Source organism: Cynara cardunculus (genome assembly GCF_001531365.2).
Source record: "Cynara cardunculus var. scolymus isolate 2C chromosome LG 6, CcrdV1, whole genome shotgun sequence".
NCBI classification, from domain to species: domain Eukaryota; kingdom Viridiplantae; phylum Streptophyta; class Magnoliopsida; order Asterales; family Asteraceae; genus Cynara; species Cynara cardunculus.
The window spans coordinates 15156691-15175844 of record NC_037533.1 but is presented as its reverse complement, the minus strand read 5'-3'; the positions used below and the strand labels follow the sequence as shown (position 1 = coordinate 15175844).

The 19154-nt window shown below is 33.6% G+C and overlaps 2 protein-coding genes across 2 annotated transcripts; one reads left to right on the top strand and one right to left on the bottom strand.

Moving 5' to 3' along the window:
• Positions 1-446: 446 nt before the first annotated feature.
• Positions 447-8209, bottom strand: LOC112514412 (biotin carboxyl carrier protein of acetyl-CoA carboxylase, chloroplastic-like). Its single transcript, XM_025120874.1, has 7 exons — positions 7850-8209; positions 4537-4590; positions 4293-4432; positions 3611-3929; positions 2472-2543; positions 1511-1576; positions 447-644 (listed from the first exon to the last, which is right to left on the bottom strand). The coding sequence occupies exons 1-7, from the start codon at positions 8018-8020 to the stop codon at positions 621-623; spliced, it is 846 nt and encodes a 281-aa protein (XP_024976642.1). The 5' UTR covers positions 8021-8209; the 3' UTR covers positions 447-620.
• A 2580-nt stretch (positions 8210-10789) lies between these two features.
• On the top strand, positions 10790-15127 carry LOC112514551 (40S ribosomal protein S19-3-like). The gene is made up of 4 exons (XM_025121079.1): positions 10790-10951; positions 12969-13059; positions 13567-13750; positions 14811-15127. Exons 1-4 carry the CDS (start codon positions 10868-10870, stop codon positions 14884-14886), a joined length of 435 nt encoding a protein of 144 aa, XP_024976847.1. The 5' UTR covers positions 10790-10867; the 3' UTR covers positions 14887-15127.
• Positions 15128-19154: the final 4027 nt, after the last annotated feature.

The window sequence follows — 19154 nt, the reverse complement described above, 5'->3', positions numbered from 1 at the left end:
ATACCCTATATATATATATATATATATATATATATATATATATATATGGATTACAGTTAATTTTAAAGACCATCGATGTCGATAGATATTTTGTTTAGGGAGCAAATTTAAAATCTAAGCATACGACAGAGCTTATCAATATAAATTCACTCTTAATTGTATTATTAAACTATTTAATATATTTAATAAAATATTATTTTTTCCTAAAATTTAATTTAAAAAACTCTTATTGGTGGAAATAGTTAAAAAAAATCCTTTCTTGAGATGTACAAGTTTAGAGAATATTACCATCTTTCCTGCCATTTCCATTTTAGTGAGAGTTCAATGAGTATGCATACTAAAAATTAGCCCAAAATCACAATTTTAAAGAATCAATCGAAGATGTTACTACATTTGTACGTATGCTAATGTCTCGTAGTTGATCGTGGATCAACTACGAATCACAATGGCTAAAAGAGCATCCTCGTTGAAAATGCGTAATCGTGTTATATATCTTACATGAGGCCAACAAAACCAATGTGTGACATAAGATATCGGTTACAAGACCGCAAAATAAAAAGAAGACTTTAACAATCTAAGCTCAAATTGGCACATGCTTAACTCTATGTACTTGATGCTTGTCATGGCTCGATAACAAATAGAGGCTGCAACCAACCCAACAACCGTGTTTTTTAGCCGGAACAAAAATCTAAAAGACAACTCACGCTACATACCAAAGGGGTTGTTTACCTAAATGCTTACCCGGTAAGCGCTTACCTTTAGGAGTCAACATTGTAATTTATTTTACCGGGTAAGATTGTAGTTAATCAAAATGGTATAATATGCAACAATTTACCCGGTAAGTGCTACCCGGATAAGAGTCGTCATTCTCACTTACCGAGTAAGAATCCTCATCTTTATCATTGCTCTTACCGGGCAAGATTTTTGACCTTTGTCATGTTCATCCGGTAAGGAAAATTACCCAGTAAGCACTTACAGGGTAACCGTTTAGTAAACAGCCCCTAAGTATGTAAATCTATCTATAAATATTTATCGACATCAAACTTTTCTTTTTTACATTTCTAATGCTATGATTTAACCCATATCGAGGTTCAGATAGCAGGGCCCAATCTAATATTGTGTGCGGTATGGGGAATTCATGCATGTCTAAAAAAATTCGAGGAGAGTCTAGGTGGGTTCTTTTAACATACAACCGGACCGTGCACGAAGGGGCTAATCATATGAGAACCACAAAAAAGTTACAAACCAGTAAAAACTTATATCAGTGCATTGTTTCACATGATGTTACATCTAATGCTAAGATTTAAGATAATTTTTCACATATATTTGTTTCAAAATGTGAAACTTCTTTTACATGTATTTTTGTTTCAGAATGCGAAAAAAAACCCCAAGTATTTTTCACTTGTGAAACAATACATGATTCATCGGTTTGCAACCTTTTTGAGGATCTCATTTGATTATGTTTGTGTTTGTGTGTGTTTGTGTGTGTGTGAGAGAGAGAGAGAGATACCGTATCCAGGCTAACTGGTTTTCCATCCTCGGCAAGAATGTCAACAACCGTTCCAGATTGATCAGCCTAACAAAATAATTGAAATGATGAAGTACGTGTACGGTTGCATATATATATTCTATACCTCCTAATAGGGTTCAAATAATGTATCTGCCTATATAAAAACTACGAAATCGTGAAACCTTGGCTGGTTGATATAATGTCAACCGTTCAAATATGGACTAACATTGGGCTGATCTTTTACATTCCTAAAAGATGTTATTGTCATGAAATGATCTTTTGTGCATAAAAGATGTTATCATCATTGAAATTGGTGGTTTTGAATGAATTCCATCATGTTGCAGTGCGATGAAATAATATTGAACAGAAATTTTGTAGGTTCCTGTTTTGGCACGCAGAGACATGAAAAGAGTAATAAACTTTTCTGAGTCTTGGGTCTTTTGTTGCAAGCAAACCATTGTTCTTGCAAAAAAAACCTTCAAAAGAATAAGCAAATTTAGGAAAACTATGGAAAGGTAAATGCAAAGAAAACCATTGTACTCGACAATTTTCGTCCAAAACCATTCATTCATTCTCTAAAGGATATCAAAGTCGTCCTCTACGAAAAGATCTGAGAATCAATATACGACTTGGGGGCTTTGGGTTGTTTCTTTGGGTTTTGGTGCCTGATCAATAGCTTATGGTCATAGATTTGTTGTTCCACTTGACAAATTATTTCAAGACAATAACCCGTCATATATTCTTACAGAAAGATAATGTCATGGGAAGTTTCTATCGTATTATAGGTAGAAAAATCCTGAAATAATAATGATGATAAATATGATGTGATCATGATGATATCAATATAACCAAAATTATGCATATATGTCATTATTTATCTGGCTGTTATCAATGCACTTTTAGTTTAGATTTCAGTTGTCATCAATAAGCCAAAAGGTGAAAGAACATGCAAGAGAACTACCTCAATTTCATTCATCAACTTCATTGCCTCAATAATGCAGACAACCTGACCTTTCTTAACCTTGTCTCCAACCTGAAAAACATCCATTAAAATGAAAAATGGAATGAATTATGACAGAGAAGACAAGAGCACAGCAGTTATACAAGTTACGAAATATTACTGCATTTTTCTACTAGGCAACTTGTTGATTTGGTACCATAATGATGACAGTATGACACGTTAGCAAAATTCCAAAGTGATTATATTCCTAAAAGTAGCTACATAGACTTTGAGAGTACAATAGGTGAGATCCGTAAATAAGTCTAAAAGGGAGCGAGCATAAGTCCTAGCATATTTGACCATTCTAGTGTGATAAATAAAGAAGCTTTAACTAGAGATAACGAAATTGAAAGCAATGTATAATTCTCGATGACATTAAGTCATTTATTTAAGCTGTGTATTAAGAATGTGGATGCTGAGGTGAATGTTTGACAACACATGCCAAGCACAAAAGGATCAGATTAAAAAAATTATCCATTGGAGGGAGGTGATTGGGGAGGCACCGGTTAGAAGGCCAAGATTCACATGGGATTATGGGAAATATATAAATATATATACACACACACACACATATGTGAAGATATGTTAATGAAAATGTACCAAAGGAACTGATTAACAAGGGCGGACCTAGCTTTAGGGCATACGGTGGCATGTGCTACCACTTCATTGTTCCGACGTAGTGGAAAAATTCACGCTCTTGAACGTGCCACCGTTTTGATTAGATATGTGCCACCGTTTTGGTTAAATGAAACAAAATAAAGGTGCAGAGCAATTGTAAGAGTGCTCATATAGGAAGAGAAAGTCATAGGTTCAAGCGTTGGTGAACAAAATTTGCAATTATTCTGTGCCCAATTATTCTGTGGCGAAGATTTTTAGGTCCACCTATGGAATTGAAGTGAAGATATGTTAGTGGAATGTACCAAAAGGATTAAACTTACATACAAGTGCGTGGAAGGATGTTATTCTAGACCGAGGAGGCGAGGACCTTACAGGGCCGTCCTCTTTATAATTTCTATTGTGTTTCATCTTTTTAGCCTTCTGGAATAAAAAGACGATGTTGATTTATCTCAACTTCTCAAGCATATTATTATCAAAAGTACCTTCACAAAGGGAGCCACTCCTGGTGCAGGAGAACGATAGAAGGTTCCAGCCATGGGACATTTCAATGGAGGATGCGAGGACTTTGGCTTTGCAGGGGTAGGCGATGCTGGTGCCGATGCAGAAGGAGCTGGTCCTGAAGAAGGAGGAGTAGCCTGTGGTGGAGGCGGTTGTGATTGCAACATGGCCAGTGGTTGTGGAGATTGCGTCATAACCATAGGAGCTGCTGGAGGCGTTGGCAAGGCTTCCTTCTTTCTTATAAGGACTTCACAATCCTGTTGCTTTAGTTGCAGCTCCACAATGTCTCTTGAATCCACCAGCCTGAAATAGAAACTATGATTGACCCCACCAAACACTACAAATTTAAACAATCGAATTCATGCATGTTAAAAAAGGTTGGCAAAATTAGGGTAAATCATTGAATGCAAGAAGGCTATTTACAATGATGGTTTCAGAAAGACTAGTGTTGTATACAGAGGCTAAGAGGAATCTAAATTGTTACTGGAGAAGGAAAAATGTTTATGTAATATTGAAAGTGTTCAAAATAAGAAATGTCATGATTTCAACTGGGGTATCTGTATCCCAAAGGGAAGAAGTGAGTGTTATTAGTGCAGTACGTCTGTATTTTCTCTATGGATAAGATAAAAGTTGTGTATCAGTGTATGTAAAAGAATTTTGACATACTGAACAAGCCCTGCCACTTGATTCATAAACGCAGTTATTGATGCAGCATCAGGAATTGTGATTTCTGATGACGTTTCCCTCGTTGAGTCCACCACCGACTTCTCTGAAGATGGGGTAGAATCTGATTTCTGTAGTGCAGCCTTAAGAGAAAGAGCCTTAGATAAGGATAAGGCAACACTAAATGAAAGATGAGGCTTGGGAGAACAATAGAATTCTATGCACCTAATAATGGCAAGTAGCTAACCTCATCAAGCTGAGCCGACACTCTCATACCATCATTCTGGTTCTTCTTTGATGCCTACAGATAAAGATAAGCAGATAACAAGGATGTCAAATATAACTCGGCTTGGTTAGGCCTCTTGATTGTGAGCCATTTGTGGAAAATCACACCCAATGAGAAGTTTATGGTTGCAGATAATTCTGTGCATCGTTAGTTCATTACCAATGTGAAATACAGGGAATGTACTTTTTGTTACCGTTGCTTCAGCATATGCTCTGCTCAAAGTACTCCTTTCTTTTTCTTATTCAATAGTGCTATTTTTCTCTTTTAAAACCTTTTTCCAACTCCTAAACATAAGTTTAAGGTACAATACTGATAGGATAGATCAGCAGATTACTAGGCAATAAAACTAATAAAGAAGTTCTAGATCAATAGGGATCATTTAGCATCCAGACACATTCAGCTATAAATTAACTTCTATAAGAAGCACGTATTTGTTACTGCTTTCTTAACAGCAATCAGCAAGCTTCCCACATGATTTATCAGCCAGTAACTCTAACCAAAGCTGCATGCAGAGAGGACTTCCATTTTCGAGTATGCTAATTTCGATTCTTTTTTGGTTATATTCAAGGAATTGCAATTAAAAAAAGATCTATAGTGCCTAAGAGGCATCCCCAGCCCAAAAAAAAACCTATGCTATCAACAAGATCTAGAAAAAGCTAGATATGACCAACTTAAACGCCACAAGCCTAAAAAAACTTTGGAACATGACAAACGAAAGATAATAACTAAAAACAGTCCAAACTACAAAAGCCACACTATAACAAAATAAAACCAAGAAAAAGCATCCAAAAACTTAAACTGATAGGGTAAAAAGACCCCTGTAGATTATGATTATTATATCTCCAAAAAGTTTGTATTCCTCTTTTTATCATGTTGAGTATAATCTTAACTAACAACCTACATGTCACTTTCCCCTTTATATGGAGTTCTTGATTGCTTTCTCCCCAAATATAATACACATAACCACACTCGAAGCAAGTTCATGTAAATGCTTTACAAAATATTACCCTGGATACTTTGATGAGGCCCCTAATGCTGATCCCAATCAAAGGGAACTCTTGAGATCCAAAAAGTCAGACATCAGTTAGAACTGCATGGGAGTATGGACTGTCAAAGTGAAGATGTCATATTCCTCAACTCTGGTGGTGATACAAGAGACAACCACTGGAGATATCAATAGCAAACTCTGCAAAGTGTACGTTTTGTCCTCCCAAAACAACCAATAAATAAAACAGAACCTAGGGACATGTATGCAATAAAAGATTAGGTCAGCCCCAACTCTGACAAGAAAGTCTCCACAGGATCCTCAAATGTGCCATGGTGTAGACCTTGCTTTATCTATATTCCCTCACCTAACCTTATCTCTGGCACTAGGGTCTTAAGTCTAACAGAGAAATTCATTCTAAAAACAATCAGACTTTGGTGTCTATATCCCAGGAAGACACACAGGCATCTTTGTGTAAATTAGACGTTAAGATATGATCGAAGCGTTAGAAACTTAGAATGAATTTTGAGCCCCTGTTCATACATTGGGACTAGTGCCCTTCTGATCGAAAATCATATGGACATGCCTTATGGCTCATTATCACCTCCTGATACTAGAGAGCTTTCTGCCAAATCCAGGAGCAAGTTGCAGGAGTTTAACTTGTTCAAAAAGTTTTGTCCTTGAGAATGTCCCATTGTGCCTAGAACAACATTGCATCACATGAATAATTTGGCATGCATAGAAACTACTTTGGGCCTTTTCCGATTCCTGTAAATTCTTAAATTCTATACCCCCTTCCTCCTTAATCAAGCACCAATCATCATAACTAATCTGACCCCAACCTAGTGGATGTTATGTGGCATATGAGTGAGTAGGAAAAATTCATCAAACATAAGCATCAAGATAGCAAGCCATTCAACTAACTTACTCCTGTATTAGAATGCAAATCCCTAAACCACAAGGGTGGTGCCGATTGGTTTGAGCTTGGCTCCAAAGGTCAAAAGTACCTGGAGGTCCCAAATTCAAATCCAAGGAGGAATAAAAATCCCCTTGTGGCCAGGTTCAAATGCAGTGACTCCCCTGGGATTAGTCGGCTCGCATAGCGGGTTGGATATCCAGGTTAATCAAAAAAAAATCCCTAGGAAAACCATACAGCTAAAGCAACAGTATAAGCATTGCAAACAGTACATAAGTCACCATGACATGTTGTTTGTCTTATCCCTTGGATACTTCTCTAAGAAGTAATGTTCAAAATTTAAATATACTTCGATCAATATCTGGACCTAGGGATCACCATATGGTTTTGCATGTGATTCAATCAATGACTTGACAAAAAGCAGAAAAGCAATCTCATGCAATTAAGAGAAGTGTTTGGGCTATGTCAGCACATCCATGTCCTCACACTTACAGCTTTCGGTTGTGCTGTGTCAAAGCTGAATTAAAGAGAAATACCTTAGGACTTCAGAGCTCACAGTAGTTATGATCCACATATAACAAGAAATACAAATACACTAGGTAGGGACATTTGGAGATGCGTTTTCAAAGTGATTTATGTAACTTGAATCAGATAATCAGCTGCTATTCAACAAGTTCCAGAAAATAGCGTTTCGGTGTGCTTCTGTTGTTTGAATTTGTAAATTGTGCTAATAAGATAATAACTTGTTTGAATGTTTGATAAACTTTCTTTATTTAAGTGATTATAGATAAATGACCAAAAAGGAAATTCGTATATATTGTTGAAGAAGTTGCTTGTGGGTGAAAAGACTTCAGAAAAGGGTAACAAAAAATTACTAAATAAGTCATTTTACTTTTCCTTGAATTATCAGCTTTGTTGCAGCACATATGGAAGTAATTATATGACCCCTAAATAATCAAATATGAATCAAAATCACTTTTTCTAAACATCAAAAACCAAAATAAAAAACACCCCTTGCAAGAATTCTCTATTAGTTACAATTTTCAACTGGTATACAAGATACTACTTTAAACCTCTGAACACTTAAATTTGCATAAAATGCCGATAACAATAACGAACATCTAACTCATAGTTAACAAATTAGTCAATCAATGGCAAAAGCTAATGTCTGGGAAAGCAGTAGCAGAACACACGACTGTAAAACCTGCTAATAAGTTCTGAAATTGAAGAGAATGCAATCACGCCTGCATAAATTGCCGCAATGATAAATAAAAATTCTAACCACTTCAGCAAAAAAAAAAACTAACATCAAACCACACCTACATACAAAATTGTTCTGTATTCAAATAAATTCTGAAGCAAAAACGAAACACCTGAAATCCTAGAGACGAGGATCCAGCAACCAATGCACATTTCGATTTCAAATCCGAGTGGAAAAGAACAACCGAGTTGTTCCGGTGCTTGGGGCTGAAATTCTGCTTATGGCTTGGCTGAGCCGCGAGCAAAGCCGATGTTTTGGGCGAAGGAATAGCGAACGACGCCATTAACGAACGAGTTCGTGAATTAGATGTATAGGAAGTGTGCAGATTTGGATGGAATCAAACGGAGGCAATGACGGAGTAGATTTGGAGGGGTTTTGTAGGCGAAACTAGAAATCAATGGCGATATGAAGGAGGGATAAAAGCGACGGCGGATTTCGGTGTGCGCTGAACTGGACAGCTGGTGGTTAAACGCCCGACAACCACCGGAGTGTCTCCGGATTTTGATAAACGACACCGAGGACCAGGGGTAAAATGGGAAATAACATATCTATGTAACTAGGGTTTACGGTGTTGACTGTGCCAACTTTGACTTTTGACAGTTCAACTAGGCTTGGTATTATCAAAACTATGCTTACTTTTTATTTTATTACAAAAATATGATTATGTCATTTATCTATTTATTTATGAGTAAACTAAGCTTTCAGTCCTTGTGGTTTGTGAAAATTATTATTTTAGTCCCTATGTTTTTAAAATTACGGTTTTTGTTAAAAGTGTTTATCTAGGGTGCGTTTGGTGCGTGGAACAGGGTGGGACAGGACATGACACACTTGTCCATCACCACATCACACAGTTTAATATTTACAGTACAGTTTACAGTTTGTATTTCATCAAACCGTATTTTATGGTGTCATTTTAGATTATTAAATCACACCGCATTGCATATATTTATATTTTTTGTATATACATATATATAATATATTTATATTATATTATACTAGAAGGGTATTCGTGCAATGCATCGAGACACATTTCCATTTCAATGTTTCGTTTTTATTTTTTATTCATGTCGATATAGTACGATTTTATGTAGTTTTGAAAAAGACATAATGTTTCTATTTTTGAATAAAATATAAATTTGAAAATATCATAAAAATTTTAAAAAATATATATCAATGTTAATATCAAATCAACTATTTAAAAGTTCTTATTTTTTATGTAATTTCTTTAATTTATTTTGTATTATAATTTAATTTAAGTTTAATAACGAAATAATTTATTTTTGGTTTAATATTATAACATTTTATAAAGATGATAATTAAGTATTATGTTAGAACTTAATGATTATCCTAATTTTATTTTAGATTTTTTATATTTAAAATGTGATGTTTATCTTGTACTTGATTATGTTTATCTGCAGTTAGTTACACGAATTCATATATGGAGCTTTAATAAGTTGTATTTACGCACAATCTACTTACAATCTTGAGTTTTAAGTAACATGCATTAATAAACAGTATTTTACGCATAAAAAGTAGTTTTTAAGAGTTTTTGTCAAATACTTTATAATATAGTATAGATTATAAAATATTTGACAAAAACTCTTAAAACTCATTCTTTATACATAAGTACTGTTTATTGAGACATATTATTTAAAATTCAATATTACAAATAAATAATGCATAGGTACAGTTTATTAAAGTTTCATGCTTGAATTCGTATAACTAACTGTAGATAAATATAATCAAATATTAGATAAACGTTTAATTTCAAACATAAAAAATCTAAAATATAATTAAGATAATTTTTCGTAGTTAAAATTATTTTGACGTTAATTTTTCATATGTGTTTGAATTAAATATGGAATCATTTAGTGTTTTTTTAGGTTATTCTAAGTTATGTATTTCGGCTAACTTATTTCCGCTGTATTAAAACTTTTGGTTGTATGGACTATGGGTATGTTATAATTGAATTTAGTTTGAAGTTATTCCTTTATAATTATTATATTAAAATGCATTAGGTATAGACTGTGCGGTGTGGTTTTGTACGGTCATTTGAATCCAGCTCAACCCGTTATCATTAAACAAATACACCATCATGTCCATCACGTACCGTTTTCATATACAATATTTTCATTTTATTCTTCATCTCTATGTAACTTTTTCGTATATATGTTCAGTAAATGCGATTGAGAAGAGTATTTGAATATGATATACTTAAGATTTAAGGAGTATGTATAAGTTGTACCAAATGATTGATGATGAAAAATAAATTATGAGTAGAGAAAACAATATATCTAATGTTAAAATAATATTTTAATGTACCAATGTATCAACCTGACCAACCCCGTACGGTTTGAGTTGGGTTGAGTTGAATTTTTTCAACCCAATCACCCGACCCATGAGCACTCCTAACTGGAAATTTAAGGATTGTGAGAGTTCATGGATCCAAATATAAATATATATTCATTTAGGCAGTATGTTCTCAAACGGAGAATTCCTTACACAATCGACACATATCCATTTACAATGTGTTATCAAAACCCTTTTTACGGGGGAAATGAAATGAGATAAAGTGAAACGAGGAGAAAACATAAAACACGTGTTCCCAAAACTTTTTACGAGGGGAAATAAATATTGGTTCCTCCCATAACTTTTCTTCGAAACGTGGGAAGATAGGGTTGGAAAAACCTTAGAACCCATGAAGAACTTAGTAAATTACAAAATTACCCATCAATTCGACACCATCAAACAGATATAAAACAATGTGTTTGTGTATATGACATATTTCATGAGTGGGATGCACATATTGACCATGCAAAGTCGTCTACGACTATCTGTTGATTCATCAGATACCACGGTTAACGTTTACAAGATAAATTGTTGTATATAATATCGTTTTGATAGATTAAAATATTACCCGTCTAATTCATTCTTATTGTAATAAAGGGTGGATTTTTGCAAGTTTGGGCCTCTTATAACTGTTTTGGGCTTTATAAGAAATAAAGGTCTTTTTTGGACCTCGCAAGTCCATAAAACGATATAAAACCCTAGCATCAACTAGACTCGCCGCCTCTGAAACCTGAATACACAAATAACCCTCGCCAGAGAGCTCCGCCGCTGCCAGGAAAAAATGGAGACGGCGAGAACTGTGAAAGACGTTTCTCCTCATGAGTTTGTGAAGGCGTATGCTGCGCATCTCAAGCGTTCCGGAAAGGTGTTTTTCTCTTGCTAATTGATCGAATATCATAGGCTGCTTTCGCTAAATTCTTATTTTGCTTTTATTTTACTCTAATTATGTTGTTTTGAGAGTTTTGGACTATGATTTTGGCGGATAATTTACGCTTAATCTTGTTTTGTTCGTATAACCATTATGGATTTGCGTTAATTTTCCATTCTGAATTTATGAAAGGATTTTAGATTTTGAGTTCGTGCTTTTAGATTTTGAATCCAGTTACCTTTGATTTGTTAATGGAATGCTATTTTGTGACGATGATTGAGTAGTTAGCTAGAGGTTGTTTAATGTAAAGGTTTTCATGAGGTATGTGCGACTGTGCGAGTGACTATAGAGATGTTAGTTTGAGCATTAGTATTGTTTGCTTTACTAGTATTTTTTTGTTTAGCTTCGAGTGTTTTCAAAGCTTGAATCCACTATTGGAATCACCTTTTAGTGAGCTTTGATTTGTAATATCAGCTAAAAAATTCTGAACTATTGTGTAGGGGCAAAAACAAGTGAAAACAGTTGGCTTAAATTCCTGTATAGAGCTGCTTAACAGTTCATTATAAGCTGCATATCCCACCTCTTTGATTAGCTAAGTGATTGCTCAATCAAGCATGCTAAAAGGTTGAAGTATATTAGTGAGGCTAGGCATGTACTTTGTTTGCCTTATTACTTAAACACATGAATAAACAGTTTGATATCTTTCCTTTCATTTAAAAAATTAAGATCCCATTTAAAACACCCTTTTTTCCAAATTAAGATCAAGTTCTATATTTAGTATGCCAATTACTTCAATACCTACTTAAAGCAACAAATTGTTTTTGCATTATTTTATTTGATTTATTCAAATCTTTATGACTCTGTTTGGCAGTTCAGGATGGTACATATTGAGTCACCAGTGAATAGGAAAAGAAGCACAAATAAACAATTACTTTAGTGAGTTCAGAGTATTCATAAATTCCCATCCAAAAATGTTTTTGTGAAGGCTATGACCAGTAGACTATTGTGGGATTTTGTGGTTGGTTTGATTAGTTGATATGCTTGTCATCCTAGTGGAGAAAGATAAATTTGTCCTCTTTCTCTTTCCAACTGCAATTGGATTGTTTTGAGTTATCAGTTAATAGGAAAAGAGGCTTGTATGGATGATTACTTGGTGAGCTCAGAGCTTTTTTAAAATCTGATCCCAAAATCTTTTGTGTTTGGGTTGAGTAGAAGACTATACTAGGCTTTGTCTTCACATCAGTATGAGGTTAGCCAAATGGAAATGGTGATCACGGAGAGATAAAATAAGAAGTCTAGAAAGAGGGTTGGGTGGCATAGAAAATGGGAACAAAGTAAAAGGATATGCTAACAACGTAAGTTTGTTGCAAATGGTCTTGCAAATCGGGCGTGTCTAAACCCCAACTTGTAGTACCTAGATCTTTTCAAGATGATGCTTAGGTGGATGCCTAAGTTGCCCAAACTTTAACATGTATTATTTCAGCTGAGTTACTGTAGTTTTTGTTATGTTTAGAACATTCTAAGTATGCTTTTTATCATACGACTCTAAATAATAAATATTTTTTGTACAAAGAACAAACTAAAAACCTGACAGCAGCAGCACCAGCAAAATTGTCAATTGTTGTCAACAAAAAATGTCAAATATCATAACTAGAGTTCGAGTAGTGTATGTGGTTTTTAGTCCCATTAGGTCTTGATAATTTAATTTATAACTATAGTATGCTTAATGGAACTGGCTGTAAAGCACATATGGAAGTCGATGTAGCCTAGGTTTGTTGCTTCCTGATGGCAATCCATTTTACCCTTATTCTTATATGTCTTTTGTCATCTGTTTTTCTTGCCAAAATGTTCAGGCTACCTTGAATATACTTATCTTTCAGCTACTCAAGAATGTTTTTGGCTGTTTTATTTTGTCAGCCAACTGCATTTATGCTGCATTAAGCAGCAGTAATATTATATGTGTGTCTTATTTCTTATTATATCAATCCTCTCCAATTAAAATTTTCATCAACAGATGGAGCTTCCTCACTGGACCGATATTGTGAAAACTGGTACCTTCAAGGAGCTTGCCCCATACGACCCTGATTGGTACTATATCAGAGCTGGTAAGGGCTTTCAACTGTTTATTAGGCAAAATGCAATGAAATTTGGTTTAATTCCTATTATGTGTAACAAGCACTTTCTTTTCAACATCGATGTGACAGTTTCAAAATTTCCTATTTTGTATGATGAGTAACCTACTGATCTTGTAACATTTGATGATGTGACGAAAGGTTTATGAAATGTTTACGAAAGAGTTATGGCTAAGTGGACGATAAACTTGACATCCACGTCATCATATGTTACATTAAATATGGAAATATTTGAACTTTGTTGCAATGATTGTAAAAATTTGAAAGGTTGTTACATTAAGTAGGAAAATTTGGATTTATTATTACATTGATTGAAAAAAAAAATCATTTGTTATACTAAAATAGGAACCAAGACAAATTTAGTTGCATTTTGATGTATTTTGCCTCTCTTCTTAAGCTAACTTGCATGATTTAATTAAGTACAACAATGATTCATGGCTACTGACTTTTCTTTTCTTTAAATGTATGTGTGAAAAATAGCATCCATGGCAAGGAAAATATACTTGAGAGGAGGGCTTGGTGTTGGAGCTTTCCAGAGAATTTATGGTGGGAGCAAGAGGAATGGTAGTGCCCCACCTCATTTCTGCAAGAGCAGCGGTGGTATTGCTCGTCACATTCTTCAGCAGTTGCAGAACATGAACATCGTGGACTTTGAAGCCAAGGGGTGAGTCTCATAATATTTTCTTTGTTTCCACTTCATTAGTTTTGTCATCACGTATTCATTCTTCATATGCCACTTAAATGACCGAGACATCTCATGGGGGTCTATACCCTTCCTATTTCATAATTTTCGATAAATATTGACCTCAAGATTTGTATCTTGACCCAAAGGAGAATTTCTTGGCTAGAAACTTGATGACAGTTTTAAGGCATCCATTATTCTCTGCCATGAGAGCATCAATTTGTGTTGATGATCTAATATTTTCATTTTTACGGGTCCTGTTTAGACATGGATGTTTTAGGTATTTCTGAGAACATGACCTTTTATAGGAGTTCTTGGAGATACAAGATTAAGGTAGCAGACTAGGAGTGGGTTTTATCTAGCTTGCCTAGTGGGGATAGGGTTAATGAGTGGCAATTAACACCCTTTGGATCATAAGTTAGACTAGGAATCTTGGTTACATTCTCGTTTCTGTCTGCATGTTTTGATTGTTTCTACTTCTATTCCCTAGTCCCTACGTCTCAAAGTAAGTGTCCACCATTAAAATGGCACAGTTCAATGCATACATTTCTATTACACTTTTTAGTTAACCAAATGACAACTTTACCCTTCATTAATTTATCTCTTTTAACTCCTAAATACAATTGTGGATTAATTAAGGGTAGATTTGAAGATTTAGTTATCTATTTTGTAACCGGACGCTTATTTTGGGGGAAACATAAATATAAATCTGGACAGCTTATTTTGTGACTGACTATTTTGTTTTTCAAATTTTAGCACTGCCTACTTGTTTTCAACTTCTTTTTCAAAAGTTCTTTTTCTTCTTTTCTCACATTATGCACAAGCTGGAGGTTGTCATGAGAACAAGCGGGCGGCTGGGGGGTTGTCTATTTTACGGGTCTTATTTACTTGATCTTAAGATGAAAAACGAAGGAGAATAGAGGAAAATGACGTTAAGAATGAAACCTAAAAGTTTCTCTCCTTTTTCCATGGTTTCAAATATATCTCGACCTCAATTTCATTACCCGATTCAACATGACCTAACCTAATTATTGTGTACCAGTGGGAGGAAGATCACGTCTAACGGTCGAAGAGATCTTGACCAAGTTGCTGGAAGAATTGCCGCGGTTACCCCATGAGGTTTCATGGACACAAACTTGTAACCGGCACACATTAAATTACATTTTAAGGTATTAATTTTGCTCATCTTGGTTAAAGCCACCGGATATATACCCAATATTAATGTGTTATTTTGCGGGTTAGTTTTGAAGTTTGTTTTCTTCACTTTTGACACCAATTTCTACTCCAAGTCGTGTTTGATGAATTGTTTAGTTTTAAGATTCTTTTGTCGATTAAAATTTCGGCTTCAGTTATCGCCAACTATAGTTTTTTGTTCAGTTGGTTTTTAGAGGGTTTTGGTTGGCCATAGTTTTCGGTTTTATGAACTGAGAACCGGTCAATTAGCCGAAGTGTTTGTTTTAGTGCTGGAGTTGGGAATTGTCGATCTACTGTTTTGGTAGTACGGTCGGACTTGGCCATGGTTTAGTTATACTTGGGTGCGTACGTGCCACAGTATGAGACATGACAACAAAATGTATAACATTTGGTCCTTGGTTAGAATGGGACATGACTTTTATCCTACAAAAATACGTGGAATGAAAATTATATACATGCGTGCGCGCACACACACACACATATATATATATATACATATATGTATATGCATGCACACAAACACACATGATCGGTCATTTGAAGGGAATCGACCTAGTGGTTCTGTTAGTTAGCATTGATCCAGTAGTGACCCGTATTATCCTTTTCACCTTAACTTTCATTTTTTGTTGTACCCAACCTGGTGTGTATATATGTATATATATATTAAAAAGGGATATGGACACTTAATCATTTTTAGTCTCAAATCCACCTATGAATCGCGTTTGATACGAGGACTGGTCTCGTGTATCTCATTCTAATGTACATACAAATGGTGGAAATTCCTTCTTAAACGCTTCTTCTCATTGGAATCTTGAAAAAACTGGTTGAAAAATATGGTCTTATATTTTATGTTTTTCTATTTACAAAGTTTCCTTTTTGTTGTATATATAATTTAAGTTTTACCAAAAAGTCATTGGTACACGATATCCGATTACTCAATCTTCCTAAAACAAATATAAAACAACTGCCACGGTTTTGTCAATTTCTAAGAAAGAGCGCTACGGTTTTTAACTTTAATATAAATATAAAGCAAGTGATTTGGGTAAATTCGTTACTTTTGTCAATTTTCCTTAAAACAATAGAAAATTATACTAAAATGGAACTAATTTTTATCTGATTTTTATTTTGAGAAATCAACTTTTAAAATCGTCATATCAAACTCTTTGTTTATTTAAGGGTTTGGTTGATCTATTGAACTGGTAATTTAAGGGTTTTTATCAAACCTTTGGTTTGATTTGCCAAATTTGATTTAAACTTTAATATTGATACGGATTGGTTAGATATAAAATTTTTGAATGTGATATTTAATATTTATTTTTTATTGCATCAATTAATTTTCTCTATTAAATTGATTTTTTATGGAATTAGTGAAAACAATTTTTATCGTGAAAAAAATCTTCAATTTGATATCTGAATTTTTAAAAAAAATTTGAAATGAAAAATACATTTTATTGCATTAATTTTTGAAAAAAAAAACGAATTTTAGTTATTTTTCTATAATTATTTTACAATTTTAAATATGACGTGAAATATTAGTTTTAAAATAAAAAAATAATATGACGTGGAATATCTTAGTTGACAAAAAATCTGGATGATATCAACTTTAACAGGTCAACGAGACCTTTAAATAAACAAAAAATTTGATAGAGACCCTTAAATGACGATTTTGAAAATTTGTTCCCCAAAATAAGAATCAGGTGAAAGTTAGTTCCATTTTGATGCAATTTCCAAAAAAAAAAAAAACTCCATATATTAATTTCTAGGCAAATAACTCCCTACATAAATTTAAATATAACAAGTACACCAAGAGTTTTAATGCCAGGTATGTGTATATCTCTTCCCCTCTAAAATAGGGGTGCAAAACTCGAATTATCTAAAATCCAAACCTAAACCCGAACAAAAAATAAGGTATTTATGTAAAACCCAAACAAAAAATAAGGTATTTATGTAAAATTTGCATGCCCTAAAATATAAAAACCGACTTTTTGGGTTCAGGTTCAGTTTGATTTTTGGCCACCCGATCCAATCGGAAACCCGAAATGTACATACATATATATTTTAACTACAATATAAACATGCTTATTTATCTAATTATTTTTGAAAATTTCTAAAAATCTTAGTCGGTCTTGTTTCTTTTTCTAATTTTTAAGCATGCTATCGATTCATCAATCTTCTAAACTGATTGAATTCATCGTCAAAATCAATTGGATTATGTAATTTTTGCATTATAACTAAACCCGAACCCGACCAACCTCAACTCGAAACCCGACCACCCGAACACGAAGCAATTCGAAATCCAAAATCCAAAAATTGGGACTTGATTTCCATATCCGAAATTCGATAGGGTTTTTGATTTTCCCACCCGAACCCCCCCTGACCCACCCGATACACAACCCTACTCCAAAGAACCCTAATTTCAAGTGAGATTTATTAGCTTCATCTGATTCTCAAATAACGATACAAATGATGAAGCTCAAGGTCGAAGCGTATATTCGAAACCGAGCACAGTTTTATGTAAACGAACCAGATAAAAACCGGTCTTTTTTTAAACCATAAACCACTTATATTTATGTTAAAACCACTTCCATAAGAATTGATTCTTTTTCTCTTTGAATATCACCAAAAGGTAGCCTAAACCAAATTCAATGTATTAGAACTAACCCCACCCTACCCACTAAACTCTCCATTAATTATAACCTTTTTGAAATTTTATATTTTAATTTTTTTTAAAGTATATAATATTTATATACGGTAAATAGAACAAATAAGGTAAGAAACTTAGATTTGAAAAAAATATATGCAAATATCTGTAGAAAAATTGATTGTTAAGATACATGTAAAATTATCTGATTATTAATTAATCAACGATGTAAATTGCTATATTTGAATAATAATATTCAAGTATATTTGAGTTTACTAACTGTGAGTAGGGGTGCTCAAAACCTGACCAACCCGATCAATCCAACCCAATCCAACACGAAATAACTCAACCTGAAGCAATCCAATCTCTAATCGAGTTGTAAAATTTAAAAAACGTAGGTAGTGGGTTGATAATGGGTTAGTATTATTTGAACTTAACCTAAATCGATGAGCCCGATATCCTTTTATTTCTTAAATTTAATATAATTGTTGAATTTCTATTAATTTTAATCATAAATCGAGAATGAAGATTTAATACAATTTTTCATTAAATACGAAAATCCAAAACTTGTGGGGTATTCGTGTTGGGTCTAGATTATCCCCAAGATATTGAAAGTTTTATAAAGTCAGCTTTATGATTTGTATTGTAATATCTTGGGCTCTGAGCATTGAGTTTACCAGATATAACTGACACCTATAAATAGGTGTCGGGCATAGAATATTTATATCTGTTCTTCATCTAAATTTGATTTGTTGTTAGAACTGGGATTCACAATTCGACTGTATCAATAGGGTTTAGCGAAGCACTGATATTGTATTTAAGTGTGTTTACAGTTGATTTTATGTAGTTCAAACATGGAGTTTTAAAAAGCTGTATTATATATATGTATTAATAAGTTGTTTTAAAAAATATGTACCGAATTAATTCTTTATAATATAATACATATAAAACTTAATCAAACCAAATCACGTGTTCAACGTTAAACACATTTATAATATGAAAAAGAGTCATACCGTAAAGTTATGACGTTTAAATTTTTAAAAAAATGATTAACGGCCTTTTTGTTTGTTTAAAATGAACTCTTATTAGCCTCTTATGTCTGATTAATTAAGAGACAATTATGTCTTGTTCACCTCTTATCTGATAAGAGGTAAACCAACCTCTTATTTGTCTCTTATTGTTCTTTAAACTCTTGGCAACGATGTTTAAACTTGATCGATCATTTCTCTTAATCGATCATTACCAAATCGATCCTCACCTGTTTTAATTGACGTATTTTAATGGAATTTAAATGTGTTAAATACCGTTAATGACATATTTTCATTTAAATGAATGTTAATTATATAATTTAGATGTAAATTTCGTAGTTATGATGAATTAACATGTGAAGTTATATAAATTTAACACTATAATATTCTAATGGATAAAATAAACAATTTAAACAAATTCAAACATTCATCAGTTTACAAAAACAAACAGTCTTATTGATGCAGATTTCAGACCTCAACACCACCTCTTATTAATCAGAAGTGAAATAATACTTCAACAACT